A 27081-nucleotide genomic window follows, 5' to 3' on the forward strand; every position below is an offset into this window, starting at 1 on the left:
TTTTGGAGACAGAGCCACAGGAGACGTAATTAGTTTAACAACCCACTGACTGTAAAATAACAGAAAATCTACAGAAAGGCTGTGCATTTTGTGCTGTTTTTATGTAATTTATAAACAATTTGAATATTTGTTCATATTTCGAATTACCTTTTTTTTAATATGTTCAGTTTTAATAGTTTTAATGGTTTAGTGTTGTTTTCATTTTTAAAATGGCTTTCATTTTATTTCAGTTTTAGTTTTCATAATTTTAGTACTCCTAATTTTCAGGTTTTTCCATCTAAAATGTATATTTTGTTTTATTTCAGATTTATTTGAATTAACTACAATTATTTCTCTATTTCTCTATATCACTATTTTTTTTAAATAAAGGGGAAAAAATCAGCAAACATTCTTTGACATATATTTAAATCTGCATCTGTGCTACAAATGTACTTTACTGCAGTAAAATAAATAAAAATCTTACATATAAAAACTCTGGATTTTCACTATGTCAGTCCAAATGGTTTCTAAGTGTTGGCAAGTCCTTGAATCTACACGAACAGCCATATGAAAGAGCCATTTTGTCTCAAGAATAACATGAAATCAAGCTGCAAAACTTGTGGATGTGTTTGCAGGAGCTGAACTGGAAAATTGCTATGAATTAGTTTTACACAAGCAGCTTGAACTGAGTTCTTCAATGCTTTTAGTTTATTTGGTTGACCTTTAAGAAAACATTTCATATTCTGGCAGATAGCGAGCAACCTTCAGTGCATCTGTAGGATTGTTTCACAAGTTTTATAGTCCAGCAGATGGATCTGATCACTTAGTAAAGTACCAGCACAAGACATAATTCATGCTGAACTTTAATACTTGTAGGGTTGTTTAGATCCCGAACTGTCATGCATGAGTAATAGTTATAGTAATGATTGACTTAGCAAGACTGTATGATCAAAAACTACATGCAATCCCAGTGCCAGCATGGACTGACTCTCAAAGGAGTAAAAAGGGATGTCGTTATAACCTGGGAAAATTGAGAGCACGGGAGAGACTGAAAGAGAGCAAAAGGGTGGAGGCAGAGAGATAGTGAAGCTGTGTGTACAGTAGCAGCGATATAAACAGGAGATGCTGGCGAGATAAGGAAATTAAGGGAAAGGGCGCAACTCAAATAAATACTCAAACAAACACACTCTTTTCTGTCTAAACGACCCCTCATAACGTCTGGGACGTAGACGGACTGTCACGTCTCTCTGACAAAAACTGGCCACTGAACGGATTCTAAAGCATTTGACCGCTTGTAGCATTTTAAAACGCAACAACTACACCTGGAGATTCACTCGAGAGACTCTGAAATACTGCAGCATCAAGCCTGAAGGATGCAAACCTCAACCAAGTGTGAGAGAACATCTGACATCCATAGGTGCTCTTCATAACATAAACAAGCTCTCTAATGTGAGCCATCAGACAGATGTTGTAGAAGTTCAATGTCAACTCAGTGTTGACTGAATTTGATGCCTGAAGCTACAGTGAAGATTCTTAGAGCTGCAAAGATTGTGCTGCATATTTTCCTGCATGTTCTTAATGGTCCATATGGACCATCTTGATGGATTATTTTCAGTAGCCGGTTTCCTGAAACTTCAAAGTGCAAGTCATTTTGGGGAATTTTATTACAGCAAGAGAAACATTGGATGAGCTGTATGTTCTTCTGCACGTTTGTGATGCAACTATGAATGGACACTGTTCATTTTTAATGAGGTAGGCTAAGCTATTCCTGTTAAACTCTGAAGTATATTCCGACTGGAAATTTGGTCACTCTGTTTATTTGGAGAAAAAAAGATCAAGGTTTACCACACAAGCATTTTGCACATGTATTTACTTTCCTCCAAAGTAATTCACGAAGAATTTTCAATGAAACAAGCCGAATCTTCTCTTCTCAACACCTCCTGGTCTTCCCTCGTAAAACACACCCCTCTGCTCCGCCTCAATGCTCTTGACTTCTCCGACCTATGGGATGATGAGGATCTTGAGCTGGACAGCACTGATGAAGACTCCTCTCAAACTTCAGCCAATCAGATTGCAGCTTCACCCATTCCCCCACCTCCTCCCCCTTTGGCCCCGCCCTTGCCTTTAGCCAGCGAGTCGCTACGGCCATCAGGCCGTCGTACCCTGAGACTCCACTGGAGCGCACTGTCGAGTCTGCAGCCTGTGCCGAGAGTGGGCCGCTTTGGGCTTCAGTCGATCTGGGCCGGTCTGGAACCGGTTCAGCTAGACACTAACAGACTGGAATACCTGTTTGAGAGCAAAAGCAGCAACAACAGCACCCTCTGCAGTCTAAAGGAGGGACGACAGGTAAGAGTTCAATGTTTAATGTTCTTAGACAACCAGTAGTGAACACAGGGCCATCGCTAGGCCGTCTAAATTCTGCCACCCCAATAAAATAATACTGATACATTCTTATATGTCAGTGAAGATTATTAGCCTAAGAATAATTTTCTTTGATAATATTTCAGCAATCAAGTCCTGTGTTTGTTTATTTATTTATTTAACTGCTTAGAATCAGAACTAGCCATGCCAGATGCAAGAATGAACAACTCTTTTGATCTAATTGGTCAAACGGGTTTAAAAATGGTCTAAAACTCTTCTCAAGCCACGTTGATTCAAACAGTTCACTTACACATTCAATTGTTTGCAGAAGTTTCTGACACTGAAATGGTATGGAAGCCCCCAGAATACATATTTTGACAAATCATAACTTTAAAAGTCATAATTATAAGATGAAAAGTAAAAATTCAGACTTTTTAAGTCATAATTATGAGTCGTAATTAAGAAATAAAAAGTTGACATAGATAAAAAAAAGTCAATTATGAGATAAAAAATTAAATATTCTGACTTTAAAAGTCATAATCATGTCAAAATTATAAGTACAAGACAAAATAATGACATAAAATGTCAATTATGAGACAAAAAAATTAAAATCACATTTGCCTTTTTCTCCTTTTTATTTTGACTTATTATTGTGTAATTTTTACTTTTTACATCATAATTAAGAATTTTAGTCATAATTATGACTTTATGTCAAAAAATATTAAAAGTTGAAATTATGATATTGAAAAGTAAAAATTATGAATTTAAGTCTAAATCATGTCAAAATTATAATAAGTCAGAATATATATATATATATATATATATATATATATATATATATATATAGTCAAAAGTATGACATAAAATGTCAATTATAAGACAAAAGTCTGATCTTATGACTTTAAAATTCAAAATTAAGACATTATATTTGCCATTTTCTCCTTGTTTTTCTTTTGACTTAGTATGTTGTATTTTTTAATCATAATTACGAATTTTAAAGTTGTAATATGACTTTCGTCATATTTTTGACTTTTTATCTCATAATTATGACATTTAAAGTAATAATTAAATATGCATTTTTTTCATACAGTAGTTGGAATGTACTTTCATAAAACTGTATACTTCATAAAACAGAAAACAAAAGAGCACTGGATACAATCGCTAATAAGTATGACATTTTTCAGCATTTGTACTCCACATCATTTTTTCTAATCCTCTCTGCAGCAAAAGCAGCCGTGTGTATCTGTATTGGGTGTAAAGCGCAGTAACATCATCACTATAGCTCTGAGCAGTCTGCCACCTGTTCACCTGCTTCCTCCTGCCATATGCAGCATGGACAACACTGTACTAGACAGAGAAGACATCCAGGTGTGTTCCCCACAGCACTGTTCACTTAAAAGTCGACATGAATTTAAAATCTACATGTATGACTAAAACCCTTCACTAACACATATGACACATTACTGCAACAGTGGCATTACGGAGTCTGCTATGAAAAGTGTTCACTTATATTATTTCCTCTTTCCTGTGGCTCAGAGGTTGCAGATGCTGGTTCCCACTGAAGAGGAGCTGAATCTAATAAAGGAGGCAAAAGCTCAGGCCCCGCGTTCACCTCTGGGCCCTGCAGAGCAGTGTCTCCTGACCCTGGGCAACGTTCCTCATTTGAGCGCCAGACTGCAGCTCTGGGCCTTCACTCTGGACCACGACACACTAGAGAGAGTAAGAGAGAAAAGTCACATTTCTTAAGAAAATCTGAGTAGTGCTTGCAGTGTAAACTGAAACTTTTACAGCAATTTCCTAGCAACTGTATACAAACCACCATAACAGCATTTAGTGGGCCTGAAAATGCAAACTTATGTACGTGCTTGGCAAGATGTAAAAAAGAATCATCTAAGATAAATAAATAAACTGATGGTGGGAGAATTGATCTGCTGTTTTCATGTCTGGTCATTTGTAATGTTTGTTTTTGTGCAACTTTTGTTCCATGCTATGCATATGTGTCTGTAAACAGGAAATCGCAGAGCCTCTCTTTCATCTAAAGCTTGCCATGGAGCAGCTAGCGGCCAATCAGACGTTCCGCTGCATACTTGCGACTGTGCTGGCCATCGGCAACTTTTTGAATGGCTGTAAGGTGAGAATGACTGTCGAAAGATGTGCGCAGCCACACTTGTCTCACATGTTGCATGATGGTGTGTGTGTGTCTGTTTTTATTTTTTTTATAGGCGAAGGGGTTTGAGTTGAGTTACCTGGGCAAGCTCTCTCAGGTGAAAGACACACACGGCCGGCAGCCACTCCTTCATCACGTATGCGTGTTATTGCTCCAGCTTTACCCACAATCCTCTGATCTGTACTCCGACATCACTGCTGTCACAAAAGCCAGCAAGGTATGAGGCTGTGTTGTGAACTAAGCATATTGTGCAGCATGCATTAAATATGAACTACTATTTAAAAAAGTATGAGAATTAATTTGCATTGAAAACGTTTCAAATAGCAGTTTGCTGCACACTCTTTGTACGTTTACTTCATCCAGTTACGTAGGGGAGCGCATGGCACAACCTAACACTTTTTGAATTTCTCAGTTTGTGTAAATCCAAGTGGGGTTCTGAGTATCATTTTTTATCCACATTAATTTCACACTTGTCTATTACAAATATGTTGCTTTGTTTCATAATTACAGTGTATACTTTTTTTTTTTTTATTCGTTATTTACCATTTAAAAGAATGGAAGTGGAATGCGACAACATGCCCTGCATGTGGGGTACATTGTAATGTGAAGGGCACATTGTAACATGACCATATGACAGCTTAAAATGTTATCTGATCTAATGAAAAAATAAATAAGACAAACTCAAACATTTTGTCAATAAAATAAAATTATTAACTGGTTAGTGTCTTCTGCTAGTTAGAAAAGTATTTAAAAAAAATTATCTAAAATGATAAATAACAGATTGGAGGTTAAAATAATAGCAGATTTGTCTCCTTTTAAATGTATACTAAAAACTGAGATGACAAATTTACTTCAGCCAGAAATGTACTTTTACTATGGTAAAATAAATGTTCAGCATATCTTCAAAAGATTTTTGAATTTTGGCACATTTTTCTCTATATACTGTTGACATGGTAACTAGTAAATGGGTTAAATTTGGTTATGCTCGCATGTGTGGAAATACTTTAACCCCACATTAGTTTGTTCCCTACGCTCTCCTATAAATATGTCATATGCCATTTTAATTCAGATGTAAAGATGCGTATCAGTGTAAATACATTTACTTTTGGCAGTTTAATAAAACAATGACCAAGATGTTAAAATCTGATATTACCTCAGGTTGCATACATAACATTTTGAAAAAAGTAGTAACAGCCCTGGTGATAAAAAAACAGCATATGCTGGTTAGGTATGTTTTGGTGCTGGTTTAAGCTGGTCCTTTGCTGGTTTATGCTGATCCTTGACCAGCAACATGACCAGCATAAACCAGCAAAGGACCAGCTTAAACCAGCAAAGGACCAATTTAAACCAGCATCAAAGCATACCTACCAGCATATGCTGTTTTTTTTCACCAGGGAGGGCCATACTGTAGTGTTTAGTGAGTCCGAAATTGCCCTGTTCATACATTAGCTTACCATTGGACTGTATGGAAATCTGCAAGTAACCAATGTTGAGTACCACAATATCAGCGATGTACAGTAAGTATCAAAAATGGTGACTGTTTAATCAAGGCGGAAGTTGCCGCAGAAAGCAGAGCAAATGAGTTGCGAAAACTGATGGAAGCGACTGTAGAAGACACTGACTAGATTTTAAAACTTAAGTTAACACAGCTCTTATTCCCATTTCTGTATGTTATCGAAACCACACACAATGCGAGAGACATAGGCCTTTTATCGGACCGCCATGTCTTCTGAACACAACGGCGATCAGCTAACGTGCAGTCCGATTCTTGAAAAATGACTCTTAAGAGCCGGGTTATTTTTAAATGAGTCGGTCAATTCACGGAACAGTTTCGAGCTCATGCTTGACTTCACAGTTTAAACCTTCACGCAGTGAATCGATCAGTTAGTCCACTGACTCGCTCACTCAACAGTCAACATCCTTGACCCAGGAATTTTACTTTGTATTTATCTCAAACTTGGCTGAGAGAACACACAAAGTGAACAGAAGAATCTAGACAAGAAGCTCAAATTTCATTACTTTATTATTTTCTGTTTAGTTTTGATGATTGTGTAATTCTAAATAATGGAAAGTACTAAATACATGAGGAGAAGAGTTTTGACTTAAAATAATCTTTTTGTAAGTTAATCCAGATGTTTGGAAAATATCCAGTTAACTTATATCCTGTTATTTGTTTTGAACATGTTTCCTTCTCTCGTCTTTATCCCTCTTTTCCCGTCGCTGATAAACATTCACACGCTGGCGTCTAGTGTGACTACACACAAGTGCAGCTGAATCTCTCGCAGCTTGAATCCCTTTGCAAAGCATCCTGGGATCAACTCCGACTACTTGAGAAGGATGGAAAGAAGAAGAAAGGTGGAGGAAGAAAAGAGGAGGGTGGAGAAGAGGCACTGCTCCACCAGCGGCTCACCCAGTTTCTGAAAGACTGTGAGGAGAGGTTGAAGGTGCTACGAGCCGTTCACCGCAGAGTCATCAACAGGTAAAACGAGTTAGTTACCACAAAATGCCAACACAGGCATCGTCATTGAAACTTTTGATCTGAACCACATGCAAATCGTTATTTTGCTCTCAGGTAGCTTTATCTGTTTGTAACCTTTTGACAAAAATATATAGCCTAGATATAATATCCAAAAAACATAAAATCTAAAACATAAATTCATGAGGTATGCTTAAGTGTTATTTAGATTTTTTATATCCAGATTTTAAATCTAATTTAAAGCATTTAATAAATTTAGATCAATACATGTTTAAGGTCATGGAACATTCAATCCACTTTTTCAAAACTCTTGATTGGTATAGTTGATTAATTTATTTAATATCATTTCATCTGACCATGCTGGCAGTTACCAATGAATGTAATACTTAGTGTTTCAATCTACAAAATGTCAAATAATGCCCATTTTTCGTTTTTCCTTCTACTCAGATTCCACTCATTCCTGCTCTTCCTCGGTTACTCGCGTACCATGGTGAGAGAAACGAGTGCAGAGATGTTTTGTAAGATTGTCAGTGACTTCGCTCTGGAGTACAGAGCCACTCGCAATGCTATCCTTCAACAGAACGAGAGACAGGAGAAAGAGAGGGAGAAGCAGAGTCAAAACACACCTAAACTCAAAACCAGATTCCTGCAAAGCCTATCTCATGTAAGTTAATGGCACTTTTTACAAATAAGGGCCTCTAATATATATATATATATATATATATATAGCTAATTTCATCCAAGGTTCATTTTATGCAAGAAAAAAGGAATCCAAGGGAATCTTTCTTTTAAAAAAGTGGGAAGTTACATAATGAATTAAGACTTTCTTTCACTGTAGGAGAATCAGGAGCAGGTGAAACTTGAAGAGGTTTTGAAGACTCCTGAATCATCATCATCATCATCTTTCCACTTTGACTTCACTCTTCCACGACAACGCAGCAAGACGAGTGACAAGAAAGGTAGACTATTATAAATGTTGCCACATCCTTTAGTTGCATTCAAATCAAAATGGAAGATATTTACAAATACTAAGAATTGTTTCGTTGCAGGTTGTCACTCCCGAAAGCTGAAGTGGTGAACTACAATCTTTATTCCTCTACAAGTGTAGCTCGTTGACATCTTAAGCTTGTCAACTACATTTTTGATTATGGAAGAAAACTTGAAGTAGCATTTTTTTTTTTTTTGGCAATTTTTTTTAAATTGTTGGCAAGCTAGCAATTTGTCACATGGGAAGTTGTCATCAATCTCGGTAACTGTAAGGTTTGGAGTCAAAAGCAGTGATTTCGCATTTTGAATTGATGCTTTTCATAAATTGTTTTGTGTTTCGTGATTGTTTTTATGTTTAAAGATTGCTGACAAACCCATTGTGTTTCCATTGTGACTACTTACCCCATATATTGTGACATCATCGCCTGACTTGCCTTTGCTTACTTTGTTTATATGTTTTACATTACATTTACGGTACAGTGGTATAAACTAATAAACTCTTTTTAGCATTCTGCTTGCCGTAATTTCCTGTAATGATTCAGAATTTCCAATAAATTCAGTTCATCAATGGTATTGTGACTAGCAATGATGTTTTAATGGCTTTGTGTTAAAAGTAACCGTTTATTAACTTTCTTAGTTAAGTTTATGTATTAAATGTTTTGTGCAGTGGTTTACAGAAACTATTCAATATCAAAATACCGTAGCACACCAGTTATTGTTCATTATATAAAACTGTTAAAAGTGAATATATTATTTCCTACAGTGTTTTCGGAACTTTTCTACAATTATTTTTTTTTATCTTTAATGACATGGCAATTTACCACATTTTGATGTAGTAAGAATAACTATTTCGTTAAAAGAAGGAGTTTCTATAATCAACCGTTTCGTAAAGAACGTTGTTGAGGCCTGTTAAATGCATACACTGGATGAAAAGCTTTTGTAAAGCGATTAGCACCCTGAGGAATTTAAGGAGATGCTAACCAAATCCTGCATTCACCAATCAAACGGGGCCTTTGTTTAAAAAGAAAGGCGTACAAAAGAATGACGTGTAAATCCACCAATCAGTGTCGTGTTATTCTCCAGCGCGTTGAAATGTAGCCAATGGGATTTGAGGATACATATAGTGGGGCGGGGCTTGTTTCCAGTGCGTATTTGCGCGACGCCATTTCATGCATTCGTCTGTTGGTCGGTGTCTACTGAACGAGCTGGTACGGACTGTATCCACAAAACAGTACAGCACCGAATTTTAATCATTTTTAGTCTTAAACTCCCGGTGAGTATTTTGATTCGAGAGATTTTTTGTCACTTTTTTTATTTTTGACTGACTTTGAACTATCTTTGGAGAATTTTTTGTGTTTTTTTTTATTTTTAATGCATTTTTCTGGTCATTTTCTGCTTGGCTTTGGTGGCGTACATTTTGTGATGCCGTGGTAGAGCAGTAAAAAACATATATGCTTTGAGAGGACCGCACGATTTTTATTTTATTTTTCAAAGTAGGAGTTATTTTTCACCCCATTTTTGCAGGACTACTGCTAGAGCAGATGGTTTGTTTTATTTTTTTTTTTTTTTTTTATTTTTTTAAGTTAATGTGGAGGAAATGTCTCATATGGACCGGTGGTTGTGTTTTCAAGATGGGGTCGTTTTTCCCTCCATGTCCAGGATTCAGAATATAAAAGCGTTTTACGTCCATTTTTAACATGACAGACTGTTTTTCCCTACACGAGTAGACTATTTTTATTCGGCTGTAGACATTTGGACTGAGCTTGTCTTTTTTAATACGATTATTTGGGCGTTATTTTTGCTCTTATTTTTTTAAGGGTCGTTGCGTTCCAGTCGGAATTGTGTCGATTGATTTTTCAGGCGACGTTTTTGCGGGTTTCGAGTTATGCCTCGGCACTTTTAATGGACTGAGAAAACACGTTTTCTGTCTGATGCAATAACTTATATCTGTGCATGGACCATTTAACACTTTTTACATTTGCACCCCAGGTCTGTGCAAAATCATGTAAACGGTCAATCTTTCCATTAAAAGTACATCAAGAATGTTGAATTGAGCTGGTTGCATTAATATTAAATGAATGTTTGAAGAAGGCCCAGTGGGCCAAAGACAATATCACTGCCTTCGCTGAAGTGCTCAACTGCCCCCATGTAGTATGTGTTCAAAATACCATCTTATTTGTATGTGATCCAAAAGTTCAACTCTTAAAGCTATTCTGATTGTCTTGTGGAATGTCTTGAAGAAATGAAAATTATATTTATGCCCCCTCCCCCCAAACACTGACTGATTCATATAAGCCCTGAACAGTATTTTCAATGCAGTTTCACATTAGAAAGGTTTAATTTTGCTGTTTTCTGTGGTTGATATAGAATACATAAGTGTTTCTTATTTTGTTTTCAGTAAATGTGTATCGCATGTGAATATGTGAAATGCACCAAATCATGTTCCCCCTCACACTTCCCCAATAGGCACACATCAGGATCATATTTCAACTAAAATCTATTAAGACCAGTTTTGTTTTTAACGGTAATGTATGTGTAGATCATGGGTTCCCAAACATAATCACATGCCAAGATACTGGTTATGAATAACTAACCTATCCACCTTTTTTAATGTTTTATGAGTAGTCTTACAATTTCTTTACCAAAAAAGCAAACATTTGACTATATGATATAAGGAGGATTGTGTGTTTCTCTCATTACTTCTACACCACAAGTAAGTGTTGCAATTTGAATGTACGATGATTCCCATTTTAACCTGCAAAACACAGCATCACTACGGCTATAGTGTGAACGGAGTTGTTTAATGAGATGGTCCAATGTGAAGTGATCCAATTTTGTCGCATTGCAAAATATGCGGCCCACGTTTTGGGAAACCCTGGTCTAGACTAAACACCACATGCTGATGCTGCTACTTTTGTATACAACACACATTTTGCTCTTTAAAGTCATGCAGGTCACACTTCTATTCTCATGTCTACATTTTACACCAAATTTGTCATCAGAAATATTTGTCCTATCATGAAGATTTCAGGTCTGTCAACCTTAACGCACTCAGTTGTAAAAAACATTTTCCCTGCTTTAGTGAGCTAAAAGATGTTCATTTCTGATTTTATTCATTTTGCTTTTTTTGTAGTTTTTGAGGCAGCTTTTTTGACCCACGTCAATCCGTAAGTTGGTTTTTCTTTTATTCTCCACTTCCGCACCAATCTTCCTGAAAAGTGTTTTATGCAGACTAGACTCCCGTTTGCTTTTTGTAGCCTTCAGTTACTTCCATCACCTTTAAAACTGCCGTAGAGTAACGAATACATTTTTAAAGAGTTTGTAGACTTTTTCTTTAGTGCATTTAGAAACGTTCATAGTCTGAATCAGCTTAAGAAAACAGGACAGCAGAACACTAAACCACAGGTTTCAGAGGCTTTTAACGTTCAAAGACGTGCTGCATTTTGCTAAATCACTCCTGCAGAGAATCCCAAACTTTGATCATAAGGTCTAGCCTTTTTTTTGGATTAATGGTGGTGTAATATACAGGACAATTATAATTTCATGTCTGTTAGTTTATTACATGCCATTTAAATGCACTTTACCTGTACAAACGGATACTAGATGAGTCCAAAGATGAGTCTTCATCTAGCCGTGATAGATTGTTGTAGACAATCTCAAGGACAAACATCTAATTTTCACATTTAAAACGTATTGATTTCCCATGAACTATAATTCACATTATTCTAACATACCCATATTTGCACCATTGAATCTTCAGTTGGCAAGGGTGTAAACAATGATAACTAACATAATTTGGTCTTGACCTTATAAATTAATGCTGCACAATTGAAATATTGAGATAATGAAATAGGCTTGACTAATCCTTAAATTGCTCAAGCAAAGGTAGCTGTTATTGTGTGAATGATTACCAATTATATAAACGTAAAGGACCTGATTTTCCTTAATTTTTCTGTTTATTGTTCTGCTATCTATCATGGTGCCAGAGGAGATTTGGAGATTTTAATTTACATAGACATCTGACTTGCTCTGTAATTGGCCTGTAGTGAGGGTTTCACCTGCTTTCATCCCCATAAAGCTGAAATTTCCTTTAGACACACTGATATTCATCTTTTTGTTCAGCTTTAATGCTGACTTAATGGTGCATCTTAAGCTGTGCCAAGGGCGTCTTTTAATAGTCCTTTTTTTTTTTTTTTTATCTCTTGGCGGTGGTGTGAGATTTTTATTTATTTATTTATTTTTTTCCATTAGGATTTGATTGCGTCACATGACTGGGAAACGTCACTATTTGACACATTTGGAGATTTTTCCTTTCAAGGGTTTTAGTTAGGGATTATGAGACATTGAGCGGGTTATATGATGTTATGGTGACATGGCTGTTCTGTTTCACTTGGGCTATCTGTCTGGATTTCATTTTCTTTGCCTCAAGTTGTATGTACCAACCACCGGGTGGCAGCATCCGAACACTAGACTGCTTGTTTGACCTTGGGGAAGTGTTAAGATTGGTGTGATGTCCGTGAAAGTGCGGTGGGTTACATCACCCACCCACGCAGTACGACCTTCACCCACAATGCACTGCTGAGCAGCAGCTCAACGGTGTCCAATAACAACCCTCTTCTCTCCAACAGAATCAGGCAGACAGACGACTCGACCTGAATTACAGACAGAATGGAGTGAGTTCTGACTATTCAACCCCCAACATCCCCCTCAGCACACTTAAATATCTCAATGTGCACGTTGTGTGGCGGTCATGTAGCCGCAGGTCCCAAACGCGTCCAAAATACTGCCAAAACACTGCCCAGTCCAGCTCAAACATACCAGTTTACCCCTCAAATGTGTAGTAAGCACAGAAAACAATCCTCACACACCGAACCACATACATTTTCCTCAGTAAATCCACTGTTAACCCACCCATTTTACTCTGTCAAACCCATAAATAAAGGAAAGTGACACTATAGCGCCTCTATATTTAAGCTTGAATGCTGCAGGAGATTTGTTTCACTTTTGCATTTTAGTTTGCATGTGTGATATCTTAGGAGGCCATACATTATCACATTAACGGCCCAGCACTGGTTCATGCAGATGCGAACGCCGTCCCCTGCAGCACATTTGACTGACAAACTGCATAAAACTACAACATACACGCCCATCTATGCACATTATAGCACAGGAAAGTTTCATATAGGACTGCTGTGGCTCTGACTTTAAACAAAATAGCTGATTTAAAATTAAACATGTTTATTTTGATTGTTACAAACTGTATATCTTAACGTTCGTTCTTCACTTAAATGTCTTGTTCTCTGGTAATATTCATCATAGTGGAATTGAAAATGTTTAAATATTGATCCGGGCTGTAATCTTCATGTGGTTCTATTTTAAACTGCAAGAAAGTCAACATGAAACCAAAATTGGCCATATTTACGTTATAAGTGATTCAGCGGTAAATGTTATTATGAAAGCTAATAGGGTTTCATGTTGACTTGAGATTTCCAGAATGAGTCCTGTCTCACTAGCCATGTTTCCATCCATGGGTATTTATGCTAATTGAGATATCACATAAAAGTTGCACGCACATTTAAAAAAAAAAAAAAAATCCATATGCACTCAATTGAGGAGGATCTTTTTTTTTTTTGTTTAATCCAATTAAAAGCTGTGCACAAGAACTCCAACAGAAATGCATTTAACAAACAATTCTTTGATTCACATTAAAAATGGATCATCGAATTGGACAACTGGACTAACCAGAGGACCAATCAAAACTAAATGTTGTTTTAGCCATTCTGAAATGGCTGCACAAAGTCTGCAGTCAAAATAATTTGGTGTATTTACCTTCTAAAACTGTCTAAACGATTGCATTCCCACACATCAGGCCGAGATTACACGGCAGCAATTGTTATTGAGTTTCGTCTGCGGCATTTGCAGCAACATCCATTTTTATGGATATATTGCACCAATTTCCCAGAAAGTGATGGTTTTACTGCCTTGAACACACGGAATGGAAACGGTGCTTTATTTGCAAACGATTAATGCGATGATCAATTTTAAGTTAACTTGACAACTTTGGATGGAAACCATAGCTACTGAGGCTAGTAATGCGTTTACTGACCTGCTAATTTCTCATTTGTCCTTCCTGTCTCTGTCAATCTTCTGCATCCCCTCTATTCCTCTCTTTTTGCCCAGTCATTCCCCCACAACCAGCAGCCTGATGGCCAGCAACGTCACCAACAAGACGGATCCACGTTCCCTGAACTCCCGCGTCTTCATCGGGAACCTCAACACCATGTTGGTGACCAAGGCTGACGTGGAGGCCATCTTCAGTAAGTACGGGAAGATCGTGGGCTGCTCCGTGCACAAAGGCTTCGCCTTTGTCCAGTACGCTAACGAGAGGAACGCCAGAGCGGCGGTCGCCGGTGAGGATGGGAGGATGATCGTGGGACAGGTGCTAGGTAAGTAGAGTAGCATCCCACTGTGGAGAGCTTATTGATGCAGGTCATTGTAGATGTCAGGTTCATTTCTTATCTTTTGTTATGTGAGGATATTAGTAGTCTTATTTAAGTTAATCCAAAGTCATTGTACTTGGTGGCCATATTTGGAACATTTTCAGGCATGAATGATCTACTTAAATTGGGAAAAACTGAAATCTCAAAAATGACTAAATCTGACATGAACTTTCTCATAAATGTTGTCTTATCCTCAAATTAAGTTAGAAAAGCGTATATTTCAAATTGGTCCAGCTGTGATGCAGCTGCAGTGATGTAATGACTTAACCAAAGGGTGATTGGCTGTTTAATTTAGAAGGCGGGAGTTATTCTGTCATGTTTCGCATTCCACTTTCTTCCGTTCATGGTAATAAGAGTGAACCACTTTGTTATACAGTCTTTGGTTATCTCATAAAACCTGTCAGAAATGTGTTCACCAAAAATCTAAAGAATAAGTAATTATTTTTGCTTAAAATAAGTGTTTTATACATAAATTCTCATTAGTGCAATGTCATGGAAAACACATTTATGTTAGGTAAAAAAACATTATAGTCACAATGCAAAAACAATCTTAATCTTAAATGTCAGTAAATTTCAATTTATTTATATTATTTTATTTATTTTAATCATTTGGGGTGAAATGTAATCTTGATATGTTGTTGCAATATTTAGCCTGATGTGGATAGTGGAGAGGGGACAGGAAAAAAGGAGGGAAAATGTGATCAGGAAATTTCTGCATGATTTCTCTAATTTGGTGTGGCCTTAACTCAGTCGCAGCTGAAAAAAAATCCAGAATTTTCAATATTGCGTTGCTGTTTTTGTGGCCTACACTCATACATTTGGCCATTTCAATGCTTGGGTGATCCTTTTTTTTTTTTTTTTCTAAGAAATGTTTAAGGATTAAGATGCCTTAAGATACCTGCTTATGCATGAGCTTTTGTTTTTCCATTTTATTCATTTAGCAGATGCTTTTATACAAAGTGACTCGTCTCGTAACCACTAGGCCACATATTGATTTATTTTTATTTTTATTATTATTATTATTTTTTTTAATGTCTGTGTTCAATCTTTCTGCTTTTTCAGATATTAATCTGGCCGGTGAGCCAAAACCGCATCGATCAAAGACTATCAAACGCTCTGCTGGAGATATGTACAGGTTTGCATTTCATATTTTTGTTCTAGCTTTTTATATACGTGTATTTTTTATTTATTTATTTATTTTTTAACCACTGTTAATTCTTTAATTGCTTTCTCCTCCAACAGTTCTTCATTTGATCTGGACTATGACTTTCAGAGAGATTACTACGACAGGTGAGCTCTCCTTACATAGTCTCTCATCAAATGCTTTGTAAAGAGGTCTTTTTGATAATATTATTCATGAAGGGCTTTTAATGTCTGTCTGAACTGGGATTGCATGATTTCTGGAACGTGTGTTAATCTGAGCGTGTGTTTTCAGGATGTACTCGTACCCGTCGCGTGTTCCCCCTCCTCCCCCTCCTCTCTCGCGGGCGGTGATTCCCTCCAAGCGGGCACGTGTGAGTGTGAGCGGCGGGCGGCGGCGGCAGCCGTAGGACCAAGAGCAGCTTCTCCTCCAAGAGCAGCCAGCGCACGTCCCGTACCAGTGAGGCACACTTTTTGTTGTTTTGTGTAATATTTCATTTCCTATATTTGCTACAAAAAAAAATACATTTCAAATAATATATGAGCCATTCTACAGAGTAATAATAATTTATTTAGAAGAGTTATATTGACTTAAGACTTTGCTTACATCTAGATTATAAAATAGCAAAAACAATATATTTACAAAGAATTTTTTTTTTTCAGAGGTAAATCCATAATTAAACTGTTAACAATATTTCAAGTGTAATTTTTGAGATTTGCTGTATTTTGAGTCCAATTTTTACTTTGTAAAAGGCAAAAGGCTGATCATACTAATTTCAAACTTAAGGATTCATTAGTTTGAAAACTATTATAACATCTTAGTTAATAATTTAGATTGTGTTCCCTTTTGTCACTACTGAAACAATGATGACGTTTCAGTAGTAACTGTTTGGGTAGTGACAATTCTATGGGATAACATCCAAAAAACAAAGATGTCACCACCGAAACTCCACCAAATGTTTCGGCAACAGTGTTGGGGAAAGTTACTTTTAAAAGTAATATTGAGTTAATCCCTAAAAAAGTAACTAACTACGTTACTTAGTTACTTTTTTTATGGAAAGCAATGTGTTACTTTACTTTTGCGTTACTTTAATATAAGAAAGTTCTATTTGAAATGTAGAAGCCTTTTCACACCAAAAGCCTCAGGCTTCGAGAAAAGTAAATTTGCGTCTGTACAGTAGAATGAACTCCTCAGCAATAAAAAAAGGAAAACAAATGTTAGATTATATTGAGTAATTTTTGCTTATTAGTATGGTTGAATTGGTTCATCAAAGGTCGGCAGCAAAGACACTGGTTAATAAAATGGGATTAAAAGCATAAAGGATATTTGTATTATTTAACATATTTAATTATTGCAGGTTTGCATCATATTCTGAGTTGAATTTCACAGTTTTTAATCATTTTTTAATAAATAAATGGGGGGAAAAGTAACTGGCGTTACTTTTTTAAAAAAAGTAACTCAGATATTTTCTTGTCAATTAAAAAGTAATGCGTTACTTTACTAGTTACTTGGAAAAAGTAATAATATTACATAACTCGCGTTACTTGTAATGCTTTACCCCCAACACTGTTCGGCAATGACCATTTTAGATGCTTTTGAACCTCGTTCGAAGATGCTAATCGGCACATGGTTAGCTAGCACAGTTCTGAACAGTATTATACATATAAAAACTACATTTTATGGAAGAACTCCCAAAACATTGTGCAGAAAAAAGCGTTCGGTAGTGACATTCCTTAAAGTTACACACACATTTTTCAGACTTTTGAACACATTTAACTCAAAATGATGAGACCCATCTACTCACAACGTGTAGCTATGAGAGAGGGGAACACGGGAGTATTTCCTGATCATAAATTTATGGGTTTAGTTAAAATCAGTCTCGGCCAATAGACTAAAACGTACTGTTTCAGTAGTGACATGGAAACTTTTTTAGCATAGTTTCATAATTTACAAATAAAATGTAATATTGCTTTTATTATTATTATTATTATTATTATTATTATTATTTTTATTTTTATTTTTATTTTTTTCTTTTGAGCTTCACTTTTTAAAAGACTCCGAAAGATACTTTTAAAAACTACAACGAAAAAAAAAAAAATACAAAAATTATTTCAATATCAGTTTGAAATTTAAGGGTTAGGGTTTGGGACATCCACCTCCCAATTCAAATTACCCAATAAATGATGATTTTATTTATATATATATATATATATATATATATATATATATATATATGTATATGTGTGACCCCAGACCACAAAATCAGTCATAAGGGTCAGTTTTTCAAAACTGAGATTAATACACCATTTGAAAGCTGTAAAAATAAGATGCATTCCTAAATTCCATTGATGTATGTTTTGTTAGAATAGGACAATATTTGGCTGAGATACAACTACTTGAAAATCTGGAATCTGAGGGTGCAAAAAATCTAAATATTGAGAAAATCACCTTTAAAGTTGTCCGAATGAAGTTCTTAGCAATGCATATTACTAATCAAAAATTAAGTTTTTATATATTTAAAGTAGGACATTTACAAAATATCTTCATGGAACATGATCTTTACTTAATTTCTTTTTTGTTTGATTTCTTTTCTGATGATTTTTGGCATTCAGGGTCACATATATTAAGCTAATAAGAATCTAAGAGTTGAATACTTAAATGCTTTTTAATGGTTTTTTTTTTGGATGTGGGACAGCAGTTTGCACCAGTTCTGTAGAATGGCCCATATAAGTATGATTTTCTAATGTATACATAACATCACTCAAATGTTTTTCAAAAGAAAGTAGTAATGAAGCTCATCAAAGCTGGATTTGATTAAAATCACAGTAAAATCAGAAAAACTGGAGCGTATTAGAATAATTTCTGAAGGATCATGTGACACTGAAGACTGGAGTAATGATTATGAAAATTCAGATTTGATCACAGCACATTTCACAATATATTCACAAAGAAAACCGCTATTTTAAATGAGTATATTAAATTTCACTGTACTTTTTATCCAATAAATGCAGCTTTGGTGAGCAGAAGGCACTTTTTAGATACCAGCAAGCTTTTGAACAGTAGTGTAAATCTGGGCGACTCTGTGTCTCAGATGTTTAATAACCACCATTCATATCCCTGTGTGTGTTCAGTGAGAGTTGATGATCTACAAACCATTAAGAAGGAACTGACTCAGATTAAACACAAAGTGGACTATCTGCTGGAGAGCCTGGAGCGCATGGAGAGAGACCACAGCAAGAAATCAGGTACATGGCACACAGGCCGTAAAACGACTGACTGAAACCAGTAAAACTGGTTTTGACTCTCTGCTCATGTTTCTGCACAGAGGTGAAGAGCGCTAAACCAGATGAAGTCTCACCACAGCACTCCAGCGGCAAGAAAGAGCGCGATAGCACGGAAATGAACGACTATGAGGATGAGGGAGACCTGCTGGAGGAAGAGGAGGTGAGTGAAAGACAAACAGCTGCATCAGAAATGGCGTATCGACTCGCTTGTACTCACCCATCGCTTTTGGTTTGCGCAGATCAAAAGTCGAGGAAGGGAGGATGATGAGGAGGAAGAAGAGGGTGAGCAGGAGGAAGGAGAGGATGATGGAGACAGCGCCAACGGAGACCATTCTTAAACGCGACACACACGGACACACATGCATGCTCACCGTGAGATATAGAGTAGATCCTCTGACCTTTAACGCACACTTAGTTTTATTTTATAAGTCCAAAACAGTAAGACTCGTGGATCATGAAAATGACACTTTTAAGATGATCAATCGCATGAACCCTCGACTACAGCCACCATACTCTGAGATCTATTACTTCTTATCAAAATCTGCATTAAAAACAGTTGAGTGGGGGAGTTTTTTTTATTTTGGATCGAGAAAATGCTTTTGATTGCACTGAAATCATCTTCACTGCTGTGACATTTAACAAGTTTGCAGTGCATTTACCATGTCAAGTTGTTTTAAGACTGGCAACCCAATAGCTTGAATGTGTTTGCATTAGATTTGAAGGAGGAACCCCTTAGAAGTGCTATGATTGGATTTTACCAAAACGATCCGTTATGCAAAGATGCACAAAAAAATACTAGCTAGTTTCATAGCTTACCATCCTCTAAAAGACAAGCTCAGTATTTGTCAATATTCAATATCCTAAGTGACTAAAGTGGGTCTGTTGGGTGGGATGGTGGTTTAATGATTGACACATTGATGAGCCAATCAGAATGCATCGTATTTGGAGATTAGAACTCTTGAAGATACACTACCGTGCAATTAGTACATTTAACCCTGTTAATTGGTTTGCACCAACCATATGCTGCCAGTACAAACCATTTGGATTGTCAAACCTAGAACACAATTGATTTCCTACTTCAGGCACATTCAGGTCCTTCTCATCTGGTGTTTTTAAAGACTCGAGTTACGGTGGTGATAATGGTGGCTGGAGTTCGGGAACGTTCTGCTGTATTCTTAAGGTCATTCACTCTTTAAACCGGCCTCAATGCGCTCAAATACCTGTGAATGTCTGTCTTCACCAATGCTTTTCATGATTCTTGTGGTTGTGAGACCCTTCTGTGCAGATTTCCAATCTTAAATGCACTGTTGGTCATCGTCGTCGTCTTCCCCAACACGTACTAGAGAATTAGATTAGTTTGGCGCAGAACAGTCTCAAATAGCTCTCCAGTTGGGTCCCAAAGCTCTTGACGGACTTTAGTCTCCAAACCCTGAACTTATTCACTCGTCTGTGTGTTGGTTCAGGCACAGAAATGTTCCTCTAGCACTCTTTTTGGGAATAGATGTAGTTACTCGTCCTGACCAGTGGGCGGCACTGTGGCCCCGTTCTGTTATTTAACCTCTCAGAAATACTGTTTAAATGAAGTGAACTGTTTTATATTCCATATGGGGTCACAGAATGTGTGAGAATAAGTTCAGATTGTACAGTCAACGTCATTTTACCCGTCGGTTTGTATTTGTGTACAGTGACACTAAGGTGAGTTTGCTTCTGATAGATGCAAGATGTGTTTGTTGCAGTTTTGTTTTCATTTGTTCTGTTTGTCTTTTGTTTGGTCTGTGTAATAAGTTTCAATAAAACTACAAATGTTCATGACATGTTGGTTCTTACTGTAAGACTTCAGCTAAATGTTGCATCAGTTTTTTCCAATAATAACTTTTATTTTCCCCAACATGTAGAAGTGACAAAATGCAACGTTTTTTTTGCATTTAATTGTGCTTGCAGCCTTACAAGTTGAGAGAGTCCCATCAAATGCCTTTCTGAAATATCTTAATTCATTTTAGCAAAACTATTTGCTTCATTTCAATGAACTAATTAAAAGAAACACATTAATTTGAGTCATTCAACAGTGTTCCCTGCGGTCGCTGCACTTCATGTAATCGGTTTCTGAATGTTGATTGTATTACTGCTATTCATCTGTGATTTCTTTAGGGCTTTTTAATGTTGTATGCAATATATTTGGTGTAAATTTGCGTTGCTGTGTTCCAAAATGAAATCTCATTGTTTAAGGCCTGTAGCAAACTTGCAGTTTAAGTGTTTTCTTAAGCTTCTCCAACAATGAGACTGAATTTTCTTCCAATTTCTTTAGAACCCTGTGAATGATGTTGCATACTCTTGAATGTTTGTTTAGGATGTGAGCTGTATAATGGGGTTAAAACTAGGTTTAGACAAACAGGTCCAAACGAGTCTTTTTTTTTTATGAGACAGTTTTCCTGGTCTTTCACATTCATTTCTGCATTCATCTCTCGATCTGTCTGTCGCTACAAAATTAGAGGACCTGTTAAAACACAACCCGAACTGCTCAAAACACTTTTAGGCCTCAGGATGTCTATGAACCTGTCAACTCAAAATGTTACTGGCAGTACCACGGTATGAGATGAAAGATTACCATGGTATTCACACAATGTGCTGAGGTTTTCAGCGAAAGCCTTAGAGGTCGAACATTGGTTGTATATGTTGGGTTTCTTATTCTCGGTTTCATTTTACTTGATGTTAATTTTGTGGTCAGTCCTTCAAACCCTTTAGAGATGCCAACTGTTCAAAGTTTGTTATGGTAATGGTTGACAATTTTACACTGTTTTACGCTATTCTCGAACAATTTATAGACTCTTTTTACTAAAACTTGTATAAGTGAGTCAAGTCTTCAGGTTTTCAGGCTAAAAATCTAATTAGTCAGTTATATTTTTATTGATTTTTGTTTCAGAATATTTTACATTTTGTGTTTGGTTGAGCACCCAGATAGCACACGTACATCTGCAAGATGCATCTGCTGTGTACAAACATCTGGCAGACGTCTGTAAGATGTCAGTTTTATATAATTCTAAATCATAAACATCTTAAACACATCTAATAGACGGATATTTGACATCTGATAGGAAACGTCCTATAGGTGTATTACAGATGAGCAGACAATCTAAAAAATACATCTTGCAGATGTGAATGTAGATGTCTAATAGACGTCTCTGACATGTGCCTGTGCTATCAGGGCAGTTGTGTAAAAAAATTGTAAAATTAGTCTGAGAAACGAGAAAAATGTGAGGACACCAAACAGTAAAGGCTGTATCGTAACAGCACTGTAATGTACTGATATGGAACTTTGTAACTGTCAGTTCCACCATGTCTTTGGGGGTTGTGCCAAATATTAAGTGAATACAAATATATAACGTGTGTAACTTGGGCTGGATGATAAAATTATCAGAATTGTGATTTAAGTCAATAACGATAAGCTAGGCCCTAAACTGAAAGATATCTTAACGTGGAGTTTAATTGCGAACAAAAAAAAGTTTTATTTACATTTATTCTCAAGATCTAACAAACATGGAAAGTATTTCTTAATATTTTCTTACTATTGGGAGATGAGAGGGTCTATATTACTTACTATTGGAGAAAGCCTAGTGGTCAACTTGGATCACGTGTGCCTTGATAACAATCACATTACAGCCTTGACGTCACTGAATTTCAGTTCAAAGTTGTGCGACACTCAATCACCATTTACGGATACCATAGGAATGAAAGGGAAGTGCCGTAAGCTAAATCCCACTTTTGGCAAGAAGTCAGTGATTTCTCTTGTAAAATGGCCTTTTTTTTTTTTTTTTGGTGTAAACTCTTAAAATAGTGTTGTTTAGTGTGATAGGTGGTTGATTAATGTGATAAGTTGTTTTCGCTAAAAAGCTGTTTGTTTAGCACAGTGGAGCCTCTCCTCCATTGACATTCATTCAAAGAATACGGCCTCTGGTCTCCTTTCCCAAACTGGAAGCGTTAGCTTTAGCCGTTACGCTTTTTTGGCTAAAGGTTGCAGGCTTGCCTTCTATTGGCTTTGGTATTCCTTTACCTATAGACCAATGAGTAGTAAACATCATAGTTACGTCACTTGCAGCTGGTGTCAGAAAAACACTGGTAACAAGAGGAGATGGGTAAAATCCATGAAATAAGACAGAAAAAAAAAGTTTGTACCTTTTAATGGCAGAATCGGAATGCAAATAATTTCTATACAATACTGTCATCAAAGACGCAATTTTATAGTTAAACGCTGATGTTTAAATGGACAGACAATGGATGAAAACTACCATGATTACTCTACTTTTAAAGCTTACATTTGATTTAATCAACATGTCTACATAATATTCACATATGCTGTTGGAATTGTATTCACCCTACAGTTACAGCATGACGTTATATTTAAACCTATTACTATTAACAGTTTACATAACATTTATTTGTTTTATCTCACAATTCTGACTTTTTCTCACAAAATCAAGTTTATCCTTTTTCCTCCTATTTCGGACTTTATAACTCAATTGAACTCGAAACGTGAGAATAAAGTCAGAAATATAAACTCAGATTTACTTTTTTTTTTTTTTATTTAAATCTTTTATTCCATGTCTCCATGGACTGCTACTAGAAAGCCATAATACTTCAGCCAGATAAGCTCCGCCCATAAAAAATGTGTGCAACGGGGTTTGAGATACCTTTTCTCTTGTTTGGTGGGTGTGTCAAAAAGGTCTGCCCAATCAGAAGTAACGTATATAAACCACGCGGTATTAAAGAGACAGTTCGTACAATGGGTCCAAGTAAAGTCAAATGTGTCCGCTGCAGCTCGATTGGGATGTTCTCTTTTATTCTGGACGGTAAGGGCAGTGACTGTAACATCAAGCGTATTTTGCAGTATTAAACACGTATTTTTACAGATTTCATCAGGCTTAGAAAATTCTTCAAAAAGAACACAAGGAATGGCCTTCTTAGCTGCCGTAGTTGCAACTTTTGTGTCATCAGAACAGGCTGTTCAACGCACCACCATTTCCATTTAAAAACATTTTGTCGGGTCTGAACGCAGCCCGGGTCTCCTTTCCCAAACCGGAAGTGTTAGCTTTAGCCATTGTGGTTTTTTTTGGCTAAAGGTTGCAGACTTATCTTCTATTGGCTTTGGTATTTACTTCCCCATTAACGGCAAATTAGTATCGCAATAAATGTTAATATCATATGCTATGGGTAAAAATATCTTTAAAATTTTGGCTTCTGTTCTATTTGATTAGTTGTTTTATCTCCTTGTTTTACTTAAATTTTTTTTAATTTCATCTAATAAGCTTTGTTATCTGACAGAATGAGAACAGAATGACATTGATGGCGGGTCACTGAAGCGAATTTGCATTTGCATATTATTTTATGTCCTTCGGTCTACCTGTTTCGACTGCAGCGAAACTGAGCAACGTGAAACAGACTCCTATGAAATGAACTCTCAGTTCAATTTAATTAAATGGGGATTATTTCAAACGAATGAAATGACTCTGTGTCGTTCTTCTGGCGCTTTGGAAGCGGCTGGATGCAGGAACAATCAAACGAATTGAATTGGTGACACACATCTGCTCGATTTCAGATACAGCGAGTGAACGAGGACCAATGAAATGAAGATGAAGAGAACAATTACTGCGTGAAACATGCCACAGATGGCAGAACGGCACGCCAGCCGGACACGAATATTCATTAATGAAGCGTTCTGTGTGTGTGTGTGTGTGTATGTCTGACAGCAATGCACATCTGACGCCTCACTGCTCACAATCATTCCAGGGCAGTGAACACACTCACCCTCTCATGCGTTCACCCGATCTGTCATCTCTCTCTCTCCGCGCCCTCTCCTTCTTCATGTCTCTTTTCTCCATCCTTTATTCTGTCTCTGTCGGTTTCGTTTTATTATCCTGTCTCTTTTACTTTAACATCCATCACTTCATTTTCTTTTCTTTTCCATCTATCAATCTAAAATAAGTGAAAACAAACACTCTTCACCGTACAGCGATCACACACTTACACTACTAACGCAAATAACGCACCTGCACAATCACTGGCTTAACCAAAGGTCAGACACACAACCACACACTTCTCCAAACAGAAAGTTACACAACTTTCTGCAATCACACTCAATCTTGACTGTTTGCCGAAGTGCAGGTCTCACGGTTAGGCAAACACAAGTCCATGCAAACACACACACACACACACAGTAGTACATGCGTGATGTGACATGCATTTCATGCAGACTCTTCACACTGACAGGCAAACAGACATAATGTACTCACCAAACCAGAAACGCAACAAGAACAGCCGCCAGACACCCTGGTGAAAAATGCACAAGCACTGATGCAACATGGGAGATCCTTCAGGATGTTTGGGCCGTGAGGAGATTTATAGGTTTGCTGCAGTGAATGTGGCTCGTCCACAGTGTGTGCTGAAATACCTGTGTGTTTCTTTGAGAAGGTCATGTACGCGGCTCTGTTGCCAAGACAGTGTTTGTCCCTGACCGAGTGTGTGAGTTTTTGTGTGTTCAGTGGTGTTGGATAACATGATCTTTAGAAAGTGTGACTGTGCAGTGTGGTGTGTGTGTTTTGTGTGTGTTTGCGTGTGACCCTCTGCAGGCTGCATTGTGCCGCTGTTGGTCTACGGGTGACTTGGTAGAATGTAAATGAGAGCGAACAAAGCGAGCCGTGAGCGACGTGAGATGCTTTAGAGGACCAGACACAAAGAGAAACTCTTACTAGGGCACTACAAAAACTGCTGACTATCAGCAGACTAGTGTTTACATGTCACGCTTTGAGACATTGAGCGATGCGCCTCATGCCTGTGGCGTGACTGATAAATGTATGCCGATTATCACTGTTATTACATACATACACATATACATAGACACCTCGGTTCTTTTTTTTAAAATTTTAGATTTATTTAATTTAATAATTAATTATTAAGCTTCATTTGCAGTTTAAATCTTTGTTTATCATTTTGTATTACTGTCATTTTATTTGTCAATATTGCTGGTTTACTCCATTTGCATTGTTGCTATTTATTTTATTGTATTATTATTTTTATTTATTCAAACTAATGATTTATTCCATTCACATTTTATTTTACTTTTTTATTTGCTATATTATTGATTTACTCCATTTGCACAATTTATTTTATTTTAATTTCTTTTATTTTATAATTTTATTTAATTTAGTGAAATATAATTTTGCATTAGTCTTATTTTATTTCTGAAAATATTGCTGCTTTACTCTTTTTCCATTTTCTGTCATTATTCTATTAGGTGATATTTTATTTAATTAAATATTGTATTATTGTTAATTTGTTTTTATTTTTAACATATGCAATTAAATTAAAATATCATTTTGCATTGTTGCTATTTTATTTGTTAATATTATTGGTTTACTCTATTTGCACTATTGATATTTATTGTAAATTTAATTTATTTGTTAACAGTAGCATTTAATTCTATTCACATTTTATTTAATAGTTTTGTTGTTAATATTACTGATGTACTACATTTTGACAATGAAATTACATGAAATGACAAATGCACAGGTTTTTGTCATCTGAACAGAGAAAGTGAAAGGCCACATGAATGCACATATTAACACACTGTTCGTCTGTACTCAAGAGTGAAAGCCACATTTTATAACTCGACTGGTTCCTTTACATTTTTAGGACTCATAATTGCACTTTGGGTACAGCTTTGACTGGGTTACATGTGCATCTTCTGTGTGTTGCGTGATTTAATGCGAGACTCACAGAGACACAAATATGAGCTGTGTTTCATCTGAAGTGTTTAAATGTGCGTAAATCACATGAGTGTGTTTTGTAAGAGAATAAAAGAGGCGAGGAAGGGAAACCAGAAATGTGAACAGGAGGAAGACAACGAAAAGACTGTGAGATTAAACCTCAGTGGAGATGAAAGCAGATCTCTGCCACACCTTCTCCTCTCTGTGTTCATCTGTCCTCTACAGACTCCATCCATAGTTTATTCTGAATGTTGAAAAATACTCTAAATCAACTTTCAGACCTTTCATAGCTCAAAACACATTAAATGCAGTTGAGGTTACTGGGGTCTTTTTCTCAGAGAGGCAAAAGTCACAGTTTGATTTCAGTTTGAGCTCGCTGTGGTCTAGCAGAAGCAGTTGAAATACTGAGTTTGTGGTGTTTCTCCAGCG

General features: G+C 36.5%; 2 protein-coding genes and 1 long non-coding RNA gene across 3 annotated transcripts; 2 read left to right on the forward strand and 1 right to left on the reverse strand.

Annotated features, from left to right (window-relative positions):
- Positions 1–1203: 1203 nt before the first annotated feature.
- On the forward strand, positions 1204–8438 carry si:ch211-63p21.2 (FH1/FH2 domain-containing protein 1). Its single transcript, XM_051114758.1, has 9 exons — positions 1204–2325; positions 3565–3708; positions 3877–4059; positions 4352–4471; positions 4563–4724; positions 6757–6986; positions 7431–7647; positions 7822–7942; positions 8033–8438. The coding sequence occupies exons 1-9, from the start codon at positions 1843–1845 to the stop codon at positions 8059–8061; spliced, it is 1689 nt and encodes a 562-aa protein (XP_050970715.1). The 5' UTR covers positions 1204–1842; the 3' UTR covers positions 8062–8438.
- On the reverse strand, positions 3916–25309 carry LOC127168165 (uncharacterized). The gene is made up of 3 exons (XR_007828083.1): positions 25180–25309; positions 4587–4701; positions 3916–4050 (listed from the first exon to the last, which is right to left on the reverse strand). It is a non-coding gene; the product is annotated as an uncharacterized LOC127168165 (long non-coding RNA).
- Positions 9100–20707, forward strand: LOC127168164 (heterogeneous nuclear ribonucleoprotein C). The gene is given in 11 exon segments (XM_051114759.1): positions 9100–9243; positions 11104–11137; positions 12599–12643; positions 14151–14416; positions 15533–15605; positions 15713–15760; positions 15906–15998; positions 16000–16070; positions 18743–18856; positions 18937–19055; positions 19135–20707. Coding segments are annotated over 9 exon segments (888 nt in total). The 5' UTR covers positions 9100–9243; positions 11104–11137; positions 12599–12638; the 3' UTR covers positions 19234–20707.
- Positions 25310–27081: the final 1772 nt, after the last annotated feature.

The sequence above is a fragment of the Labeo rohita genome, chromosome 7 (genome assembly GCF_022985175.1).
Source record: "Labeo rohita strain BAU-BD-2019 chromosome 7, IGBB_LRoh.1.0, whole genome shotgun sequence".
Classification (NCBI taxonomy): domain Eukaryota; kingdom Metazoa; phylum Chordata; class Actinopteri; order Cypriniformes; family Cyprinidae; genus Labeo; species Labeo rohita.

What these genes read in the sequence shown, in the direction of transcription:
- si:ch211-63p21.2 (XM_051114758.1), top strand. Translation starts at nt 1,843, where the DNA reads ATGTATTTACTTTCCTCCAAAGTAATTCACGAAGAATTTTCAATGAAA. An exon ending in TAGACAGAGAAGACATCCAG is followed by an intron (nt 3,709 to 3,876) that starts GTGTGTTCCCCA and finishes CCTGTGGCTCAG; the next exon opens with AGGTTGCAGATGCTGGTTCC. An exon ending in CACCGCAGAGTCATCAACAG is followed by an intron (nt 6,987 to 7,430) that starts GTAAAACGAGTT and finishes CCTTCTACTCAG; the next exon opens with ATTCCACTCATTCCTGCTCT.